General features: G+C 36.0%; 1 protein-coding gene across 1 annotated transcript; it reads right to left on the bottom strand.

Annotated features, from left to right (window-relative positions):
* Positions 1–2,829: 2,829 nt before the first annotated feature.
* On the bottom strand, positions 2,830–24,733 carry swap70b (switching B cell complex subunit SWAP70b). Its single transcript, XM_051870915.1, has 12 exons — positions 24,536–24,733; positions 23,737–23,877; positions 16,922–17,095; positions 15,820–16,047; positions 14,053–14,199; positions 13,785–13,893; positions 12,760–12,941; positions 10,378–10,485; positions 9,660–9,826; positions 4,660–4,858; positions 4,392–4,488; positions 2,830–3,721 (listed from the first exon to the last, which is right to left on the bottom strand). The coding sequence occupies exons 1-12, from the start codon at positions 24,692–24,694 to the stop codon at positions 3,603–3,605; spliced, it is 1,830 nt and encodes a 609-aa protein (XP_051726875.1). The 5' UTR covers positions 24,695–24,733; the 3' UTR covers positions 2,830–3,602.
* Between the last annotated feature and the right edge of the window lie 45 nt (positions 24,734–24,778).

Raw genomic sequence — 24,778 nt, 5'->3', positions numbered from 1 at the left:
GGATGTACATCAGATAGATTTGGAGGAATGCAGAGAATCGCCCATTTACATCACTAATGACGTCTTTCGCCAAAGCCAATCAATCAGCCAGGGGGGACGTAGTTGAAATAAATATTGCTTTTATCATCAAATATCTGATTGCATGTGAGAACACACGCGAGACCGGGTTATACTTTAATGAGCCAAAATATTTCAGCATAAATTGACTGCAAAATTTTGAGAGTGTTGGACGGGCCTGGGGGTCACTGGGTCGGTCTCGGCAGTAAATACAGCTTTAAGTGGTATTGTCAGTTACACCATTTATTACAACCACAGCTGTACGTGTTACATAAGATATTAATGTGGTCCACCTTTTACCCTCTGTGTTTGCGTGGTATAGCTATTGCAGTACATACACAAACATTAGTGACACAATAATTTGGCTAATTGCCAGTCCAGAACAGGGAAAATATAATTCTTGTGCACCACATTTCTCACTTCTAAACACAAACAAGCACAATTCAAATGGGGTGCCTACTGGTAGACATTTAAGTATAAGTATTAGTATACGTAAAATATAATAATATATAATAGGTATATTTAAAAGATATATTAATCTAAACTTTTAAATCAAAAAGTTAAAGGGTTAGTTCACCCAAAAATGAAAATTCTGTCATTAATTACTCATCCTCATGTCATTCCACACCCGTAAGACCTTCATTCATCTTCATAACACAAATTAAGATATTTTTGATGAAATCCGATGGCTCAGTGAGGCCTGCATTGATAGCAAGATAATTAACACTTTCAATGCCCAGAAAGCTACTAAAGACATATTTAAAACAGTTCATGTGACTACAGTGGTTCAACCTTAATGTTATGAAGTGACGAGAATACTTTTTGTGCGCCAAAAAAACAAAATAATGACTTTATTCAACAATTTTAGTGATTGCCGATTTCAAAACACTGCTTCATGAAGCTTCGAAGCTTTACGAATCATTTGTTTCGAATCAGTGGTTTGGAGCGTGTATCAAACTGCCAAAGTCACATGATTTCAGTAAACGAGGCTTTGTTACGTCATAAGAGTTTCAAAATTTCAATGGTTCACGTGACTTTGGCAGTTTGATACGTGCTCTGAACCACTGATTCGAAACAAAACATTCGTAAAGCTTCAAAGCTTCATGAAGCAGTGTTTTAAATCACTAGATATTGTTGAATAAAGTCGTTATTTGGGGGGTTTTTTTGGCACACAAAGTATTCTTGTCGCTTCATAACATTAAGGTTGAACCACTGTAGTCACATGAACTGTTTTAAATACGTCTTTAGTACCTTTCTGGGCATTTTAAAGTGTAAATTATCTTGCTGTCAATGGAGACCTCACTGAGCCATCGGATTTTATCAAAAATATCTTAATTTGTGTTCTGAAAATGAATGAAGGTTTTACGGGTTTGGAACAACATGAAGGTGAGTAATTAATTACAGAATTTTCATTTTTGGGTGAACTAACCCTTTAATGCACTGTGAACTAACATGAACAAATAATTCTATTTTTATTCACTAACATTAACCCAGATTTTTTTTTTAAAAATGCAATAAAACATATTGCTCATTGTTAGCTCATATTAGCTAATGCATTAACTAATGTTAACAAATGTGATCTTATTGCAAAGTCTTAACATTAGGCCTACATTAAATAATAATAAAAATATTTTTAAATAGGCATATATTAATGTACAGTTTTATTAATTTTCCAACGTAAATATAATGATCACATACATTTTATTTAAAAAAAGTTTGTTTAAGCACCGATTGATATTATTTTTGTTGACAATGTACTCATGCTTTCCTTTTGTTTTCCTATTTTCAATACATGGCACGCGGCACTCAAAAGAAGCACATCGTGTAAACTAACTAGAAATTAATATCTGGCAAGATAAGGCATGAATTTTTGTGATAATTTCACAGGATGAGTTCATGGAAAACAAATGGACCCTTGTGCCTAATAACACAAATCAGACACTTCCGAACAAGAATGGCAGCGATACAAATTTAGTGTGTGCAAGTGTTGATATGTCAGCCTCTTAGGAAAGAGAAGCATTAACCTCTGGTCAAAGTCAATTATACAGCTTAAAATAATCACAATTCCTATCTCATTTTAATCATTTCCATGCTGTACACGAGCAAGTATGCTAAATAAGAAATTCAATTTCCTCCCTGTTATCTGAATACATGGCTCCCCATTGAGAAATTAAGCCGACGATACATCTTTGCTCCAAGTCAACGCTAAATTTGTGAGTTGGTTGTTTAGACTATGAACGATTTTCAATCACTTATAGACATGAATAGTTTATGGAAACTGTGAGTGTATCAGGAATCCAATTATCATGTCCTTGGAGGATGACGGTGGCCTGAAAGGTGGCCAACCTTTGTAATAGCCTTGTGTCACGCTTGATCAGGAACACATTTATGCACACGCCAGTTCAAAGACCACATTGTACAGTCTCCTGCCCTCCCATTCACAATTTTCCTTTCAAGATCCATCATATTTTCATTGTTTGACTCATGTAATACATCTTGATAGAATTTAGTAATATTTAAAACAGATGATAGGCCTATATATTTGTCAGATTATAAATTAGGAATACATAACATATTTATAGATACATTTTAACAAATAGCTCTTTTCAACCTAATTTAAGTCTCCTTCACATCCAATATCCAACAATTTCTACAAGCAGCAGTTGCAAATACAGTAATCTATCGACCCCTTGTGGACGGTCACTATTAAAACCACCAACACCTTCCATGCACTGAACAAAATAATTTGTAAACAACACTATAAATAATACATCTATTAAATAATGCCTTTTTATTGAATGATAAACAATACAGTCTTGGCACTTAAATCTGGGCGTTAGTTTGAGGCAAATACAGCAGTTTGGTATGGCATTGTAATTGACTGAATAATCCCAAAAACACAGATAAATTGTGGTAAAATGTTTTGTTAATAATTAGTTAATACTGCAATCATGTCTCCTTGAATGAGTATGGGAACAACTGCTATGTTAACTGTGCTAGCAAAAGTATTATGAATACAATATCAAAATCCATTTTGCATGATGTATTACTATTTAAAATGTAAAATAGACATTTTTGATACTAAATTAGAGATGACTGCAATGTATGCATAAGTGCACTTTGTAAAAAGTTACTTGGTCAGTGAGGTTTTTTTTACTTCATTATTTTTTTTACTTTTATAAAAATAAAAAAAAAAGGTTTAAAACTCACCAACTACGGGGAAGAAACATCTGCCAGTACTTTGGTGGAAATGCACCAAAATCAACACATTCACAAGATATAGAACATCATACAAAAATGTATAAAATCACTTCAAAGCAGAGGGCAAAATGACACTGGAATGTTACAGTATAGATTGGAATGGTGAGACACGATTCTTCAGATGAGGCCAGGCTAAACTTTACCTTATGTAAAGTCAAATGGCCTACAGTTTTAGTGTGGTCAGAGACTAACCCCACAGAGGCAGTATACATACTTCACTAGTGACTTTATCTACAGTAACGGTGTATTAACAGCACAGTATAACTAGGAACACTTTAAGGGCACTACTGCGGTGTAGCAGGCCTGTTTTTCTTATCCTGCCAGTCCTTCTCTCTCAGACTCAGCTCTGTCTCTGTGAATGCTGCAGGTCCCCAGTTTGTGATTTTCTGAGGGTGCTTAGGACCTGAAAAACCAAAACATACAATAAGATGAATAAGATATGAAAATTTATTAATTCAGCAGACATTTTTATCTAATTTAACTCACAAATTAGAATCATATGAGCATAAGAAATTAATTCAGTCAGCTGTATTTTTAACTGCGAGAGTTTTACACATGGTAATTTGAATACAGAAGGTGGTCTGGTGGAAGCTAGATATTTTACTTCATAACTTGTTAAATATAGATTATTTTTTTTACACAAACGCATCGCTTCGCTTCAGAAGGCCTTTATTAACCCCCTGGAGCTGTGTGGAGTACGTTTATGATGGATGGATGTGGATGGAGACACTTTCTTCAGCTCATACTCGTTTGGTAACGCTTACTGCCATTATAAAGCTCAGATGCGTCAGGATATTTATTAATATTTCTCAGATTGTGTTCATTAGAAAGAAGAAAGTCATATAGGATGGCTTGAGGTTGAGTAAAGCTTGGGGTAATTTTCATTTGAAAGTGAACTAATCCTTTAAGTCTTAATGTGAATAAGACTTAACCTAAAAATGATAGTCATATGTGAAAATATCAGGTGCTGGTAAATAAATGTTAAATAAAAGTGCTTAAATAAAAAATAAAAAATAAAAATAAAAAAAAAATCTTGAATTTCTAAAATATTAAAGATAACAGAAAAAGGTCACCTGGCTGAATGAGTCGTATGAGTCCCTCATGCTGTGTCACCTTGTCTTTCCAGCTCCTTGTATTATTAGCAGCATCTGCTAGTTTCTTCATCACCTCCTGTTCAGACAAAAACATACAAACTCACCATGAGAAGTAGTAATATAAAAGAGTGGTTACATTGCCCCATTCAGCCACTAGATGGCAATCTACACAGGAACATTTTTGAAAGCAAGAATGATCACAGCTTCAGTAAAATTAGCCTGCGGCTATATTATTCTAGTCTCTTACCTCATATTGCTCCAGTGCCCCTTGTCTCTCCGCTTCGAGCTGCTGCAGCTGCTGCATGGCAGAATCCAGAGCGCTTTCCTTTGCCAGCCGTTCGCGTTCCAGCTCCTGCTTCTCTGCTTGTGTCTGAGTAATGGTCTGCTGTTGATACAGGTGTATCTGCTCAAGCTCTGCACGCTTGGATACCTCCTCCTCCAACAGCCTGCAGCAGACAGAGATGCACATGCTCACATTTTAAAAAGCTACTATATTTTCCTTTTTACAAGCTTTTTAGATTTTTATTTAACAACCGGTAGAGAGACAAACAGAAAAGTGGCAGGAGGAAATGGGAAATCCTTGTTGCAAGCTCTTGCGTTACTGCTGTGCCACAAAAAAATAGTATATATTTCTAAATTATTTGTCATAGTGTATTAATGAGATAACACCAGTACAAGAGTGAATTTGAACAGTGTTGGGTAACACATTACAAGTTACGTAATCAGATTACTTTTTCAAGTAACTAGTAAAGTAACACATTACTTTTAAATTTACAACAAAATATCTGAGTTACTTTTTCAAACAAGTAACTCACGTTACTTTGTCTTCCTATTTATTGAACTCCCCTGTCCCCATGTTGAGAGAAATTAGGTACAGAGGTGCAGAGTTGTTGTGTGTGCTGTGTAAACATTATGGTTTTTGTTGTTCTTGATTAAATATGAGCATCTCACTTGCACAAAAACAGTATTTCTCAAAATGAATAAAAACAGTGAAATGCAAACTGTAGTGTATCATGCAAACCTACAATAATTAAATATGTTAAATGACACAAATATACTAATCTGCCTTTGCTGCTGACCTTCGATGATCCAATTCAACCATACTAATAAGCAAAAATTACTTTAGATAAACATTATATTTTACTTCAGCAATAAAAAACAAAAAATGAAACAGAGTGTCCTATTCTTCTCCTGCAATCTATTCTTCTGCAATGCAGAATGGACTACTGTACATGTATGAATTTGCATTTCCTTCATCCTAAGGTTTATTCATTTCACTTTTTGGTGTGAAAGAGCCTTTACATTTGCCAAAAAAATTGCAATCCAGCCCAGATGAGAAGTAATGCAATCAGTTGCTTTTTTAAGGAGTAACGCAATAACTTTCAAACAAGGTTTTGTCATTCTAACATTCAAATTTGGTGTTCAAGTTAAAAAGTATAGTTTAAATTCATTTTAATTCTACTTCCTTGCATACAATTCTGCATCCCGTTTGCTCCCTCAATTCAAATTAAATACAAATACAGGAATTGTTTTGGAATTTAAAAAACATTCACAGTTCAATTTCTGAATGGCTCACAACCCTGCCAAACACTGACATACATACCGTTACAAATGTGAGGTAAAGTAAAAAATAGACTGTATAAAGCAAGCATTAACACATAAAATTGTATATGTTTTAAGCATGGGCTAAATGGCCTTTGCGAGTCAAGTACAAGATCGTATATACAGTATGGGACCATATAAATGAGGGGAATTCACACAAGGGTCTAGTGCAGATTGTGTCAGTTTGGGTGAAGTGATGAGCTTGCAATGGGTCAGCACAAACACAGGAAGAGAGTTGGGTTTCATGGGGTGAGACAGGGAACAGGAACTGCAGACTTGTACAGACATCATGTGTTTGTGACGCTACTCCAACTTCCCACCTTACAAGGAAATCGATGGCCCTTTGTAGGTTGCCCCATTCCAGGTGCCACATGACCTTCATGCCTTAACTGTGTGTCTATGGTTTAGTAATATGTTACTTTGGAACTACTGGGAAGATCAGACTACAGCTTATTCTCAAATACACTACATTGAGGAACAAATAACCTTGGAAGAAACAAACTGAGGCATGTCCATTGTGTTAGAAACTGCATGAACTTCTGTGATGGAGCACTTTGCAGTCCATGGCTTGTTGTTAGAAAAATAGCATGTTGTCTTTGTGCAAAGAACCTTGATCCACTAAATATAGGGCCAGTTCTGGTGGAGCATTGCCCCCATTGACATGTTAACATAATAACAATGCATTTTAAAAATTAATATGTGAAGTACATTTAAGCGACTAAATATTATAACACTCCTGTCAGGACCATCATCGTCAAAGATGATTGGCAATTAGCATAGAGTTCGGATTGGCGGTATTGGGTTCTGTTCTGGGTAAGAAATTATGTTTTATTAACAAAGTTTGGGAGGAACACGTTCAAATGATCTAAACTAATCATCACATCATTCCAACCAGCAATCAGCAATTAACTTGTCTACCCAATCAGCATGAATGAAGACCCATATTATATTATTTATATATATATATATATATATATATATATATATATACTACGGGGCTGTTGAATGCTCGAATGTGATTGGTTGATCAACGTTCTAAGGTGTGCAATTATTTTCAGGGAAACGCACGGCTAAAGTAGTTCTAGGCAGGTCTTGACCGCATTACAGTTCCATATCACTTCGCCAAATGATTTCAGTTATTTCAAAAGGTCCTACAGCCTACAACAGCAAAAGAAACAAAACCCACAATGACACTGACCAAGCAAATAAATATAGTACACTATAGGGTGAAAACCTATAGTGCTACAAAATACATTTTATTGTGTCCTAAAAAATGTGCATACTCTTGCGCGCTCTCCCTCTCTATTTCAAACGTTCACACGTACTGTATAGTACGGACACACACTCGCACATAAACGTTTTGCTCTGACGAATTAATCAGTAAAAATGACTCACCAGCGAGGTAATAACTGTGCGATTCTTGAGGTAGATGAACTTATAGTTTCGTTTCGCTATATGAGATGCGTAAGAAATTAGTCCCACACACAAGAGTGTTTTAAGGACAAAAACCTGACAAATATCTTGAAATACAACATCGGAACAGTGTCTTGAGGCGTGGTATAAGCCGAATAATTGACGACGGGCCATTTAATTCTTAGAAAATAATGCACACCCAAGGTGTAACGTGTGCATTATTTCCTAAGAATTCAATGGCCTGTCGTCAGTTATTTCTTACATACACAGCTGACTCACCCATGTTTCTCAACAGTTTTCAGCATCCCTCCACCACCCTGTCTCCTCGCACTCGCCTGGTTACTGTCCTAACCAGAAATACGGGGGGCCTGGGGAGTGGGTTCGGGTCAATATGCTGAGCTCAGAGCCCTCTCCTCAGACAGCACGCCAAATACGCATACTACTTTACTCTATCTGATTATTTGTAAGTGTAAACTCGTGAATTACCTCCCTGCCCATAAGAGCAGGGAGAGCAGCAATAACCCCCCTTAGGGTAATAGAACAGAACCAATATAAACATATGCAGATATCATATCATTAATGTTCTTAATGACAATAATTTAATGTACCAACATAATTCAAGAAAAATTAATCTGATTCGAAGAGGTATATCAGAGGCCAAGTCCTGACTGGACGAGAGGAGGAGCTGGGGATGAGGGAGGGTAATTAGCTCCTGAGCAACACGATAAAGCTGCTGATAATACTGAATGGACCTTATATATAGGGATGCTGTGATAGGCATCGTATTCCTATAGGTAGACGTGGATCAGCTTAGAGTCAGCTGATGCAAACTGCCAGGACTAACACTATGCTTGATTTGTCTTTTTAGAGTTGCTTTACAGATGAAATTGTATTTGTTTCATAACTGAAGAACTTTGCAACATTACCACAGTTATTTTCCAGTTTATTACTGTGTTGCTTTGAAAGAATCTGTATTGTATAAAGCGCAATATAAACAAAGGTGACTTGACTTTACTATTAGCATAAGAAAGATGGAATTTTTCACGTTATTAAAAAGATTGTGATCAGAAATACTAATATTTAGTCAATATTAAAGGGTTAGTTCACCCAAAAATGAAAATTATATCATTTATTACTCACCCTCATGTCGTTCCACACCCGTAAGACCTTCGTTCATCTTCGGAACACAAATTAAGATATTTTTAATTATATCCGATGGCTCAGTGAGGCCTCTATTGCCAGCAAGATAATTAACACTTTCAGATGCCCAGAAAGGTATTAAAAACATTTTTAAAACAGTTCATGTGACTACAGTGATTCAACCTTAATATTATAAAGCGACAAGAATACTTTTTGTGCGCCAAAAAAACAAAATGACAACTTTCAACAATATCTAGTGATGGCCGATTTCAAAACACTGTTTCGAAGCTTTACGAATCTTTTGTTTCGAATCAGTAGTTCGGATCACGTATCAAACTGCCAAAGTGAACTATTGAAATTTCGAAACACTTATGATGTAATGAAGCCTCGTTTACTGAAATCATGTGACTTTGGCGCTCCGAACCACTGATTTGAAAAAAAAGATTCATAAAGCTTCGAAGCAGTGTTTTGAAATCGCCCATCACTAGATATTGTTGAGAAGTTATTTTGCTTTTTTGGTGCACAAAAAGTATTCTCGTGGCTTTATAACATTAAGGTTGAACCACTGTAGTCACATGAACTCTTTTAATATGTCTTTAGTAGCTTTCTGGGCATATGAAAGTGTTTATTATCTTGCTGGCAACAGAGGCCTCACTGAGCCATCGGATTTCATCAAAAATATCTTAATTTGTGTTTTGAAGATGAACAAAGGTCTTACGGGTGTGGAACGACATGAGGGTGAGTAATAAATGACACAATTTTCATTTCTGGGTGAACTAACCCTTTAAAACTATTCATTTTTTAAAAAATAAATGACGGTTTTTCCAAAGTAACACAATTGTTTGGTGATCATTACCATTACCATGACCATTACCATTACCAAGTTTTGCTGCGGTATTTTAAAAAATGCCCTGAAAACAAAGCATTCTGTTCATATGTGAAAATCTCCGTCTTAGATCTCTGTCTCCTATAAAATATTTTGAATAGGCTAATCGATCTTATGTTATTTTTTTTATGTATGTCTTACACTATATTGCTGAAATAGGGCACCAAAATAGTCAGAAACGGCCCTGACGATATACACATATTTACCTGGCCTGTAGTTTTCTGACCGTTTCCTCATCCTGTCTGGCCTGTCTTTCTTCCTCTAGTGCTTCTTCTAAGCGGTGGTACATGCTCTCCAGCTCACGTACGCGCTGCAGATACTGCTCTAACTCACTGGACTTTTGAGCCACCTGTTCCTCCATTTGCTGCCGCACCTAAAACACACAAAATTTCTAAATTAATAAAAAATTCTTTATTCTGAGAAACACAAAAGAAGATATTTCAAAGAATTTTTTAATTAACGAAACAACATTGGACCCCACTGACTTTCATTAGACAAAAACATTTTTCAAAATATCTTCTTTTGTGTTCCACAGAAGAAAGTAAAGTCTTTCAGGTTTGGAACAACCTGAGGATGACCAAATGATGACAAACGTAATTTCTAAGTGAACTATCCCTTTAAAGAAATTCCATAAAATCAAAATTATCAGTTCAGAGAGAAAGAGACTGATGTTTTTATGTGTGACTGTGTACAAATTTTGTGCTTCCACATTTCTAGTTATAATAGTAGAAAGCAGAACATATGCTGCAGCGTACTTCCTGTAATGATCAAATATGGACCTGTGGAGCTAAAGTAATGAATGACTACTATTGGACAGATTAACCTCTCTAGGTATAAGCTATCAAAACCATAGAAGAGTCAGTGCTATGTCAATAGTATGCAAGCCAAACAGTCACCAATTAGGTTTAAAGAGCAAACAAGTACCATTTTCTCTTTCTCCATTTCCACCCTGTAGAGGTCCTGCAGCTCGTTCTGGGTCTGCAGACGTCTGTGTTCCTCTTCTGCTGCATTGGCTGCGGCCTCCTCCAGTTTCTGTGCAACACAAAGACTTTCTTAATTTGTAAAGAAAACAGATACACATCATGTTGAACTGGATTTTAAGAGTTGGTTATTAAAGGAGGAAACAGCAGCTTCTCCTCATTGGCTTGAATACCACTACCCAGAATGCAAGTGGTCAGAGAGGGGCAGTACCATCTGGATTAGGGCCAGTGAATATGTATCATATGCAAACTTCAGCACAGCACTGTCTTTCAGCAAACCAAACACAAATAAACCACAGAACCACTAAAACTGACACATCCATCACACCCACCATAACCCTTTACACATTGTGCAAAAAAAAAAAAAAAACACTGTCCATTCATGATACTTTTTTTTTTGCTTTTAACACAACAGATTTTAATGAGAAAAATCACAATGTTGTAAAAGCCAGAGTACAATTTTTGATTTCTAGCTAAATACAATGAACAGCAACAATTTCCTCCATTTACACAGCTGACCACATTGTCACCCCTCAATCACTGTCTATATGGTTGTGGTCAGATGGCAGGTCAGTGTAAGATCCCAGGTGGCCATGCTGAGTGACAGGGCAGGTATTGTTCCAGTATGAACTCCTCAGGGTTTGGAACGGCCCTCTCTAGCTCTCTCCCCAGGCCCCTATTGTCCTGCTATGTATTAGAGGACAGGGGGAGGGGCACTGACACATCAATGCTGGACTGTTCTCCATTCAGACAACAGTTCAGACACAATTGGATCAGACAATGAGAACTTGTCATCACCGTAAATTAAATGATTGTTCCCAGTTAACACTGTATTTACTGTGTCAGACTGGTTTTCTATCAGAGAATATTGTGTTGTTTGTAATTTACTGTAATCAGCTGTCAGCTGTTAAGATGTTGCAGTAAGTTTATTTTTTAAATGCTTTTCAATTATTATTATTTTGATTATTATTATTAGTCAGATTCAAATCTCTTAATTTTAGTTTTACATTTTTATGCCAATAATTTCGTTTTTATGCATTTAAACAATTTTGAAGAGCACGTTTTTGCCTCTTGTTGTATGCTTTTTTCTGATTTCCTACTATTCAGTCCAATTTATATATAATTCCAATAAGTCCAATTTATAATCCTATAAGTCCAATTTATAATGTGTTTTATATATTTAAAATATTTTTTAAGATAATGAAAAAAATAGTATATTTTTGAATGTTTTTAACTTGTTTTTTGTGGTCATTGCTACATATTGCTTTAAACAGATAGATAGTCAAAGAATCAAGTCTTAATTATTGGTTTGTATTTGTTATTGTATGCCAAAAAATGAATTTAGTATTACTTAAAGTCTATAAACGCAGAATAACAAACAACAAAACCCTTTAAAACCATTCAAATCTCAGTCTTGGTTGGTAAGCCAATGTGTTAAATCTGTTCATGGTCATGCTTATCTTACAGATTTAAATCCACTTGCTGGTGACAAAACTCATTGGGGATAAGTCTGGCTAAACTCTGATTTAACAATATTAAATCACTCAATCGGAAAAGATAATTAGGATAACGAGAAATTAGATGAAAGAAGGTTAAGAGGGGTTAAATAAGAAACCACCATTCCTCCAAACTCCCAACCCCCAACTCTCACACATACATTCTACACTCACTTCTTTGCTCAATCCACATCTTTCTATAGGGTGTGAAACCACACACTCGAGCTAATCTGATTTCAGCTTTCAGTACAGGCTGTTTAGGATTAAACAACTTCTGCTGAAAGTTTCTGTAGAGGGCGTAAATAGGGAAGGTGGTACTTGAAATACTTGAAATTAAAGAAGAGGGTTTCAGTGAAGTCAAAATTTATGAATAGCAGAGACAGAGAGAGATTACGAAGAGCCACCCTGAGTTCCTGGGGAAACATTGTTTCATGGATGGTCAGTGTGGCAACAGACAAAGTTCCTGTTTCGCACATTAAACTGCAGTGCAGGGGGGTATGTTTGTAGTTTTGTTCATGACACCTACAGCACTTTATCTTTTCATTTAAAAAGAAAAATGCTGTGTTGCCATTCCATATGCATGACTAAATACAGGTCTTTCTACAAGTCCCATAGTTGTAGTCAAATTTTCCAGACATGGTGACGTCTCGTAAGGATTGTTTTTTTGTTTTGTTTTTTACACAGAGTAACAAAATCAAATATAAATAAAATTTAAAATGTAGAATGAACAAAACATGCGACTCCCAGTAAAAGGGCTGAGAGAGACATTTGTTTGTGCGAGTTGCTTGAGACTGGAAGCTCAGAAGCTTTTGTCATAGAACATTACAGACCTCCCTCATGGCCTCCAGCTCTCTCTGTTTGTTCTCATTGGCCGTCTGCAGCTCTCTCATCCTCAGCTCCAGTTCTTCCTGCTCAGCCTGTTGTTTCTGCCGTAACTCTCGCCGTTTCTGCCGTGCCTCGTGGTGTGGAGCCGGACGTCCGACCTTCAGGAGTGTGATACAAGTCTGAATAGCTGAGTGGGCATAAAGGACAGAAATTATATACTTCTATATATATTCTACTATACTATATTATATACAAGATAACTCTCAGAAAAATGTAATAACAATATACTAACCTGACAATGGTAAATAGCAATAAAGAAGAATATAAACAGTATGCACTCAGTAAACTTTGACAGACCCACTCCTTCTTTATTAGAGTATTTACCACATTTTAGAATAATGGTAAAGTACCAATACACTACCGCAAAGAATCCTGAAAAAGTATCATGTTTCCACAAAAATATTAAGCAGCACAACTGTTTTGTTTTTTTCACATTGATAATGATAAAAATGTTTCTTGAGCACCAAATCAGCATATCAGAATGATTTCTGAAGGATCATGTGACACTGAATGTAATGATGCTAAAAATTTAGCTTTGCCATCACAGATATAAATTATCTTTTAAACTAGATTAAAACAGAGAAATGTTATTTTACTAATGTAGTGACATAAAATGTATTATATTTGAGCTTCTTTAAAGTTGCCATTTGATTAAATCACAGTTCTGCACACTCTAGACATTCTCTGATCCAACTACATGAGGTGCATCCTGGGACTGAAGCACTGAATGTGTGCTGGACTCTTGTTTCCTGTTTTCCTTCCAGCCCAATCTTCTTAATATCAAAATTATTTTTAAATAAATTTTATTCTGTGTAGAAAATTCATAGGCTGGCATAACTTATATTTCTAAACCATTATTCTACAAAATATGTAATTAAGCATACACATTTATATCAAAACAAATTCAATCAAAGTAAATAAATGTAAATTCATTGTGTATAAACTTTTGATTGGATATCTCATATCTCACCTTGAATCCACTCTTGTTTTTTCTTCTTATCGGAGGCACTGATTTCAAAGCTTTTGTCAGAGCACTTAACGTAGAAAAGGCACTTTTTGCCCTCCTTATCGGGTAAGGACTGCAGAGGAATGCATGAGGTCATCACAAGAAGAGGAAAAGGAAATGTGCTCATGAGAATGATGTCACCGTAAGAATTGCAGACACATTAACCATTACTTAAAGTAAAGCCAAGCTGAAATCATGTTAACAATAAATCAGCGTGAAAAATCATTCTTGCCTCAACACAACAGTTTCCATCTAGTAGTATGTCTCCTTTCTTCTCTGTAAGATCTTCACTGGCATAATATGAAATTACGCTGGGCTTCAACAGGAACCACCGCTCGGTCCAGTTCTTCCTTTTGTGGCCCTTTTTCATCATGTAACCCTGTAAGAGGTCAAAGGAACAGGTCACATTGACAGTACCCTTCTGGTGGAGTCAACAAGTGGAAACAACAGTGAGTCCTGCTCCTCACATTATCTATGAGTCATTCTGTATCACTGCTACAAGTGCTAAATGGACCAAAAAGTCTGGATCCTCCATGCTGACTCAGTTGCTCTTTTTTTTCTAAGGCGTCTTTAACACTAAATGCGCATTTCACGCCATGCATCCTGTTTAAGCATCAGTTTCCTATGACTTAGTTAATCTGTATCTGTTCCTGGCTGTGACTGCACAGCTGGCCTTGGCACCAATCTCTCTCTCTCATTCACAGTCAAAGCAGAAAACAACACTGATGCAAGTGTGCTTTGTTCACATTTCCCTCAGATCTACTAAACATACAGACATCAAAACACAGGCAGCTGATATCAAGGCTGATAGTCAGAAATCAATCTACTAAAGGTCATAATTAACACTCATATTGCATAGGTTCTGTCAAGAAATTAACATTACAGGTATGACCTACTTTCTTAAGCATGAGGAAACTGAATTGCAACAGGTTTGGCAACAACTGCCACAGTGAAACACTGATTAAATCAAACTGGATTTTCCATATTCATTCAAAATGACTTAATGAGCAGAACTGTACATTTTTGCACAGCAAATTCACATACTGCTCATAGTTTACTTTCTGACCAAGATGTTGACTATATTAAAAAAATAGTCAAAATTATGCATTAAATTGATCAAAAGTGACAGTAAAGAAAAAAAAATTAATACATTCTTTTGAACTTTATATTCCTGGAAAAATATATCACAGTTTTGACAAAAATATATCTGTTTTCAACAGTGATAATAATAAGAAATGTTTCTTTAGCACCAAATCAGCAGATCATGTGATGCTAAAGACTGGAGTAATAGCTGCTGAAATTTCAGCTTTGCCATCACAGGAATAAATTACCTGTTTAAAATAGCTTAAAAAAAATAAATAAAAAAACATTTGTTTTAAACTGTAATAATATTTCACAACATTACTATTTCTAATCTGTAAATCAAACAGATCCTGCAAAATGTATGAGCACAACTCTCTATAAATATAATAACTAAATGTATTTAGGGTCCAAAATTAACACTTGCCAAATAAGAAGAAAAATTGACTGGTAACTTAGGTGACATGGTATATATCAAATCAAAGTATATAATACATGATGGAATGATGCAAAACAAACCATTCACTAAAGAAACTTGTCTCCTAAACATTTTTACCTCAGTGAAAATTTTATTCAAAATGTTTTTCTTCATAACTCCATGTGGCAACACATGTGTGAAATATTTCTCAAATTAAGCCACCAAAATGACAATATGAGAAAAAAAATGTTTGTGACAGGTGCCAATTCCCTGGCTCATCTCACATGATGTGGGTGACATAACATTTTTGTCAAAAATATGAAAGGAAAAAACAGCTAAGTAATACCATTTCCATAGGTACAAACATCGTTTGATAGCCGATTAGAAATATTTATGGCCAGTAGATTTTCTCAATTCTAACGCCATTGGAAGGCATGGCAAAAGATACATTTTGTATGCGTATACTGTATACAGTTTATATTATACTAGAGCCATACATACCTGTTTGAGCACATCCAGAATAAGTTCCTGGAACACTTCATTAATGCCCATGGAGAGGGTCTGGCGGTCCATGCCCTTACTGAAGTGACCCATACCCACCAGCTCGATCAGCTCCCACACAATCAGACACTGGTGCTTGCTGCTCAGCTGGATCTTGTACTCTTCAAATTTTTCTTCGATCCAGCTGCCACCCATGGCTTCCGTTAGCTTACGAAGGAAGTACTCTATCTGAGGTAGAGAACAAACACAAAATTATATCAATACTTTATGATACTTTGTGTTGAAATGGATAAGTATTTTCATGGGCCTAGTGATGCTTGTTTTGTGTGTGCAACAACATAGATATTTTTAGTTTTCTTCGGCACATTCAGTAATTGTATTGATATAACTAAGATTGATACCACTAAGAAAAGTATAATGATACTAATATAGTTAGTATCTCTCTCTATTAAGACATCACAGATATCATAGTGACATAAAACAGAAAGCTGGCAACTTCCTTGTTACAGTTTGATCACAATCATAACCGGAATGGGAGAACCTAACAGAAGTTCTGTAAAAAAGAACAGAAGTACCATAAAAAAAATTTTAACAATAAAATATAATGGGTGATTAGAAATAGGAACTACACTATTAATCATGAAAGGTGTTTTGAAAAAGGCTGTTCTCTTTCTTACATGGTTTCCAAAAACTTGAGGAAATATTGAGAATTTTTATTTGCAGGCCTGGAAAGGTCAGGAAAATTAATAAAACATTTTTTAATGGAAATTTGTTGAATACAAATTATTGTTGTTAAGCTCCAAAATATTTTGTCAGAACGGACCTGCTCTTTGTGTGAAATTAAATAATTATTTGTAAAAATCTTCTCCAGTAATCACAAATGACTCAAAAACTCATGAAAATAATTGCTTAAAAGGTGTACATGTATGGTACATGTATGTCTATTTTCAGTATGCAGATGTCTGCATCTAAATTTACTGAATAGAAATCACATGGAGATATAGCAGCACCTTTTTCATCTTGCATGTAAGTTTGCATGACTTTGCAAATGATTCTACCAGGCTGTTTCAGAATTTAGCAAAAAATTAGTTATCCTTCTCACCTCCTCTGAGACCATGACCAATGGATATTTATCCTCAGACAGGAAGTTGAAAATGCACCATATCTTAAATGCATCATCATCTGAGATAAGAAGGTGGTTTCTGTTTAGATTTTTTCTGGCACACAGAGTCCAGCACATCCTATTAAAATCTATTCGGTCAAAGTTGTCCTGGACCTGCAGGGGAAAAAAAAGAAATGTCCTCATGAGACCTTATGGAACTGAGAAATGCAAAAATAATGGGCATATGCCAAAAACAACAGAATGAAATAAAGTGTTAGACAGGTTCAACACTAAGTAGATTTGATGTACAGATCAGAATGAACAAAATGTCCTGAATCTGGTTTACAAGTGCAAAGAAGGCCTGAAACCTATTCAAGGCACACACAACACTGCAAATAAGACATGTTTTTCCCTCAGTACTTAACTAGAGTTCCCATGGATACTTTTGGAGCATTCTGGGCACAGTTTTGCAACCAGTGCCCATCTGACTAGTGCTGAATATTCTGTTAGGAAAACTGCAAAACATTTTAGCAAAGCAAGCTTTGGGGCCGTTTACACGACAAAAACTAACATTTTTATGCGTTTTGGCCATTCATTTACACAACAGAGTTTTGGTGGCCTGAAAATGCAAACTTTTGAAAAACAGGTTTCAAACTGATAAAGTAGTAAAGTAGTTCAGGAATGATGTCAGAACCTGGAAGTCTAATTTGCCATGGGTTCCCTCGAAATTTTCCTATAAAGGTTTTATAATGGGGTTTTTCAATTTTTGAGTAAAATAAAGCCTGTGGTAAACATAACTTGACTATACTTTGACGTTTTGTTCTACAACGTACACTGCACACACTTTTCAAAAATGAACATAACTGCTTCAAAAATTGAGTTTTCGCTATGGGTGTGTTGTTATTTACGTTGTACAACAAAATGTCAAAGTATAGTCAAGTTATGTTTACTACAGGCTTTACTTCACACATAAATTGAAAAACCCCATTATAAAACCCATAGGAAAATCTAGAAGGAACCAGCAGCCAATTAGGCTTCCGTGTTCTGACGTCATACCTGCACCACTCTATTGTCTCCATGATGTGTAAACTACAAAAACGTGAATTTGAAAAAACGGTGACGTCATGCGCTGGCGTATTACGTGTTCGCAGTCTCCGCTCTAATTCATCCCAAAGGTGTTCTGTCGGGTTGAGGTCAGGACTCTATGCAGGCCAGTCAAGTTCCTCCACACCAAACTCGCTCATCCATGTCTTTATGGACCTTGCTTTGTGCACTGGTGCACAGTCATGTTGGAACAGGAAGGAGCCATTCCCACAAAGTTGGGAGCATGAAATTGTCCAAAATGTCTTGGTATGCTGAAGCATTAAGAGTTCCTTTCACTGGAGCTAAGGGGCCAAGCCCAACCCCTGAAAAACAACACCACACCATAATCCCCCCTCCACCAAACATTACACTTGGCACAATGCAGTCAGGCAAGTATCGTTCTTCTGGCAACCGCCAAACCCAGACTCGTTCATCGGATTGCCAGACAGAGAAGCGTGATTCGTCACTCCAGTGAACACGTGGCCTACCACTTCGTGGCTGAGTTGCTGTTGTTCCCAACTGCTTCCACTTTGTTATAATACCACTAACAGTTGACCATGGAATAAATTTTAGTAATGAGGAAATTTCATGAATGGACTTATTGCACAGGTGGCAACCTATCACGGTACCACGCTTAAATTCACTGAGCTCCTGAGAGCGACCCATTCTTTCACAAATGTTTGTAGAAGCAGTCTGCATGCCTAGGTGCTTGATTTTATACACCTGTGGCCATGAAAGTGATTGGAACACCTGAATTCAATGATTTGGAGGGGTGTCCCAATACTTTTGGCAATATAGTCAAAGAGTATAGAACCCAAGAGGCGACACTCTGATATTTTTGGGCAACAGCCACTAGATGACGCTCCGGTAGCGCGGCCGCCATTATGGGGTGAAAATACTAACTGGACCATAGAATCCTTCACATCTTACGCACCCAAAATCGACGAATTTCACAGCCAAATCAGAAGCGCAAAAGAACATTTTTCAAATGAAATCATCAGTAAATTTTATGGCACCTACAGTAAATGTTGTATTGTCTTATATATGTTTTATTTTTACCAGTTGTGGAATCCAACCATTCAACCATCTGAGGTAACGTAGTTAGCTTCCACTAACCAGCCTAGTACTTTATTGAGTATTTCCATTTTATGCAACTTTACACATTTATTAATAGTAAATTAATAATGAATACATTTAAGATCATCATGTTTGCAGCGAACAATATTCAGACCTAGTGGAGTAATAATAATAGTATCACTCCACTAGGTCTGAATTGAAACAGGCTATATTGTACATTTTAATGGGTCACGCTACAGACATAACGATCTTATAATACATGATGCATTGCTGTGTCCGTTATCGCATAATTCCCACTTTTGGACACTTTTGCTTTAATGGACATTAGACAACACTGCAAAATCAAGTTATCAAGTAATAAATATATTCATATATTTATTGTCCAACATTCCCAATTTTTCTGATGCATGTCTGTAATTTAATTTCATATGTTGGTATTAATTCAGTGTTTATAATGCTAATACTTGAATTTCAAAGAATTTTAACCCAAACTGACTGGGTTTCTAGAGAGCAAAGGTTTTGTGAAAAAAGTGGAAGACTTAAACACAAAATCTGTAAAATAAACTGTTAAAAGGATTTGATGATCACTAGTGATAGTATTTTACTCTGTGTTGTCATCGTTCAAGTTGGATTTCAGCTTTAATGTACGTTTTTTTTAACAAAGCAGCTGATATTGCCATAGAAACTAGTGGACTGCCGAGTTGCTTTCACCACAAAATGGCCGAAACGCAGGGCTGCTGCTGGGCGCCGGTGTTGCAATGGAATGTTCTATTGAGTGTCGCTTCTTGTTAGTGTATATTCTTTGATATAGTGTATAGGCACATAGTTTTTCTTTACAAAGTGACATCGCCAACTACTGGCCTGGCATGCATAATACAGCGTTTTTAGTCATTTTCACAGATCCATGTGAACGGTCTGTATGCGGAAAATGCAAAGGAAACATTTTTTAGTTTTTAGTTCAGCATTTCCCAAAAGCATCATTAGCCAACTTTGGTTGCAAAATCCATTGAACTCTATTGGTAACGATGGAACTTGCAACCATAGCTGGCTTTGGGAAACGCACCCCAGCTCAGCAGCACAATAACAGCTCAACAAACATCTGCAAAATTTTAACAGCTGTTATTAGCAAATGTTGCATGTTCGTTTTTGAAATATTTTGTGTAAATTGATTATCCTTTTAGCTCCAAAAGGGGAAAAAAATCACATTTCAATCCTAATGGATTAAAAAAAAAATTAAGACCAAAAAAATAAGCACAGAAAATATGTAAATTACACAAATTTAGACTACAGTTGACAGAGAAATGCTGAACTTCCTATCATTTTTAAATTAAGATCTAATTATGAACTCGCACATTAAAACCAAACCACAGGAAGAAGCTATGACCTATCATAGCCCTACACTATTTATAGTCCTGGTGGAGTAATGTTTGCAACAAAAGAGACCAGACAACTCCCATTAAACAGTGTGTCACTGTAATCCACCAACTCAAACGCCGTCTCAGTTGCAGTGGTGTAAGTCTGTTTGTTTTGAAATGGCAGCTCCTCTTTACTAGTATATGTGCCAGATTTTATCCCTCGCTTACAGACGCACCTCCCATCGCGCCCCTGCTTTCTCCGGGAGCCTCACAATAGGGGCCTTGTGGAGACCTGAGTGGCCAGTGGAGCCTCTGTTCTTCTCCAGATGAAGCTGTTCATTTGTATTCAGTGGAGCTTGGGCTCCATCACATTCATAAATAGACTTTATCACGCCTGTGAATAACTGCTTTATGGTTTCTCTGACTGTGCGGGGTTGTGAGGGCGAGAAAGTCTTAAGTTTTGTGGTATGAAGTGTTTGGGATGAGCAAGACTGCATGGATTCTGACAGCTAGTCAATGCAATCAGTTATAACTATAGAGGACTTACAGTACATGTATAATTGACCTGTAATAATGACACAACCTGAATACTGAGCGCTAGACGTTCACATAACAGTGTCAACTAACTTCAACAGCTAGTGTCAACAACTTTAAAAACTGGAATGGACATAAAGTATTCATTTTACTTCAAAGTATTTATTATGTGAGGTGAAAGAGTAATATAAAATACATTAAACTAGCATGTGTAAAAAATCAATTGCCTGGGACAATAGTCAATTATACACTTTAGTGGTCATTTTTTAAACATACTTAACTGAAGAATGCTGCGATTAACCATTAAGAATTAAACACTCTAGAATACATCACTATGACACATATATTAAATTATGTACACTACGGCTCAAACGTTTAGGGTTGTTAAGTCTTCTTAATGTTTTTGTCTGAATGTTTTTAAGTTTATAATTTAAAATGACTGTGGTCTATTTTAATATTTAAAATTTGATTTATTCCTGTGATGGCAAAAGCTGAACTTTCAGCAGCCATTACTCTTTTTAATGTTTTTGTCTGAATGTTTTTAAGTCTCCAAAGCAGCATTTATTTCATCATAAATACAGCAAAAAAGTTATATCGTAAAATATGATTAGGATTTAAAATGTCTGGGTTCTTATTATTGTTTTAGTCAAATTGAGGTATGTGTACCACGAAACGATGAAAGAGTACCATGCACCATGAAAAACTTTCACATAAGAAAATGAACATCCATAAATTAATTTAGCATTTATGATTTAGCATGTAAAACTGCATGCTGTTTGTAATAAGAAAAACATTATTTATCAGTACAGTCAACATACATTTTATCTAGAGAAAAACTAAGATTAAAAAAATCTAAAAAGTCCACATGTGGGAAATCCACACATTTTTGTCGCAAGATCATTTTTCCACTCAGTGAAATTCTAATTCTAGTTCTATTTTAATATTTAAAAAGTAATTTATTGATGGCAAAGTTGAATTTTCAGCAGCCATTCGTCCAGTCTGCAGTGTCACATGACCCTTCAGTAATTACTCTAATATGCAGATTTGCTGCTCAAGAAACATTTCTTATTATTATCATTGTTGAAAACTACGGAGCCCCAGGACATGACATGCAGGAAAAAAATAGTAGGCTAAATCGTGCGCACGATTTACTAATTCGTTCCCTCGATTTACTAAAACGTGTGCACGATTTACTATTTCGTTCCCTCGATTTATAAATCATGCGCATGATTTATAAATCGAGGGAACGAAATAGTAAATCGCGCGCACGATTTAATTTTTTTTCTTGCATGTCATGTGCGGGGCTCCGTAGAAAACAGTTGTTCTGCTTAATATTTTTGTGTAAACATACATTTTTTTCAGGATTCTTTGATGAATAAGAAAGTTCAAAATAAATTTTTGTAACAATGTTGCCTGTCACTTTTTAAAATCCATTTAAATTATTATTGCTGAATAAAAGTATTAATTTTTATTAATTAATATTACTACAAACTATCATCTCAAGTAAAACATAGCTGAGAAACAAATGCATTTTGAACTCTGATCATATTGTGGCCACAGCATGCATAACCACACTACATTTCAGAAGAAGTGGGTCACACAGCACTAGCCCATTTTGATATAGCGTCACTCTATTTTGGTCTTGTGTTCGTGAAGTATGCGCTCTTTTGTTCCTCATTTAACATCAGGGCATTTTACAGACAATGCACTTCTGGAATCAAAAGAGCTGAAAGGGTAAGAAAGATGTGGGGCATAATTTCCCCCGAAATTACACAATCATACATAGTATTTCAATGAGAATTAAGATGTGTGACTAAGACTAATCTGTTTGTGTACCGTCTCAGACAGAATGCGATGACTGTGTGTGTTGTATGTGAATGTATGAGTGTAAAACTAAGTGAAGCACTGTAACTTGTTTTCTCCCACTGACCGCAAGTTAAATTACTTGGCTGAAAATCAAAATAGAATGCAGAGAAAGGGGAAAGGCGGGTCTCTTTGCAGCAGGGTGGAGTGAGTATTTGGTCAGTCATACAACTATACAATCAGAGGCAAAATTCTGACCAGAGAAAGCTGACAATATGTGGCTAGTGATGTAAATGCCCCAAAGCGTGTTAAACATGAGACCGCAGACAAACATAAAATAGCCAAAGCATATAATTTGTCTTTCCACTATAAGAATTTTAGCCATTAAAATTAAATATTGTGTATGATACCTTTTAACAACACATTTTTTCCTAAACACATTTAACTGCTTTGTGGTACATTGTGAAATCTCTTCCCTCCTTCTGTTTCCTTTTTGCACAAGAAAATGAGAAATTACAAAGAAAGCAATTCTTCCATGTTACTTTCAACATCATTTCTCTTGCAAAACGAAACAAATTCTCATGCATGAAAGCCTTTCATTACTTTATCTAATATTTACTTTAAAAAGATCTAAATGCACTAGTTGTCTTAGTCAAATTGAGGTAAGTGTACCATGAAACTATGAAAGAGTAGCACGTACCATGAAAAACTTTCACATAAGAAAATGAACATCCATAAAAGAGTTTAGCATGTAAAACTGCATGCTGTTTGTAATAAGAATGGCCCTCAAAAACATTTATCAGTACAGTCTACATATATTTCATCTTCAGAAAAACTAAGACTAAAAAAAAATCTAAAAAGGTCCACATGTGGGAAATCCAGACATGTTTGTCTCAAGGTCATTTTTCCACTCAGCGATGGCCCACAATCCTCAAAACTTTGGACAATGAAAAAAGCACTCACCTTGTCCAGAATGAACCTGTTCAGGTAAGGCATGTATCCCTGATTGGAAACAGGACCCTCATCATCATCTCTAAAGTGTTCCTCCAGAGCTACAGGATCATGAGGGATCTTCATCACTGTGCAGAGGTTATGGGAAAGCACCTGCAAGGCACCACTGAGATTAACACCAAAACATATCCAATAATAACTCAATAATGGATATTCATATTCAATAATGGATATTCATATTCAATAACTGTTATCTAAATCAGTGCTTAAACACTTAGGAAGTAGTGATTTTTTTCATTGTTGAACTCATGTTGTGTATTTTTTGGGAAAACCTGTATACATTTTTTGTCATTCATATGCTAGACAAAATATTGATATAATTACCTTAAATAATTTGCATAACTCTTCCATTTCATCTGAATGTATTTAAATATGGATACATTTTTAGAGGTCTGTAACAAATTCAATGGTTTGAGAACGATTAGAAAATAACTAAAAGTGTGTAAATAGTGAGGCTGCAGTTATATATTATCTAATACCTCATCCGTAACACACAACAATAAGTTCAGATACTAGAAGCAGCACTCTCTGTCCAAGAGCACTTTATAAAGTTGTGAAACAAATTCGAGTTTGAAATTATAAAGGAAAAACGTCACATAAAACATTGTTAGATTTACAGTCAGTGCGGCTACTATGATTCACGCGTCCTTAAACTCTAAGAATTTCCTGCACTGAGCCATTGAAACAACGTTTACACTCCAGTGCTCAATTTTAAAAGAACAAGACAGTTAATTTAACGGCAAAAACAAACCTTCAACTGCGACTTAGACACTTTCCCACTTTTATCCACATCCAGGGCTGTGAATGCATGCCATATTGCCTTGAGGAGTTCGTCCCTTAGTCCCATTTTCAGAGGTAGTGTCTCCCGGCTGCTGTGTGGCGTTGCTCTTGATGTGAACTGTTTTCTCATGAGGTTTTACAATAGAGCGGTCACATGACCTTAGAAGTAGAACTACAGAACTCGCAGTTCGAGCACCACTCAGCGATGAGCGCG

The sequence above is a fragment of the Ctenopharyngodon idella genome, chromosome 18 (assembly GCF_019924925.1).
Source record: "Ctenopharyngodon idella isolate HZGC_01 chromosome 18, HZGC01, whole genome shotgun sequence".
Taxonomy (NCBI): Eukaryota; Metazoa; Chordata; class Actinopteri; order Cypriniformes; family Xenocyprididae; genus Ctenopharyngodon; species Ctenopharyngodon idella.
The sequence above is the reverse complement of the archived record's forward strand: the minus strand, read 5'-3'. Positions and strand labels throughout refer to the sequence as shown.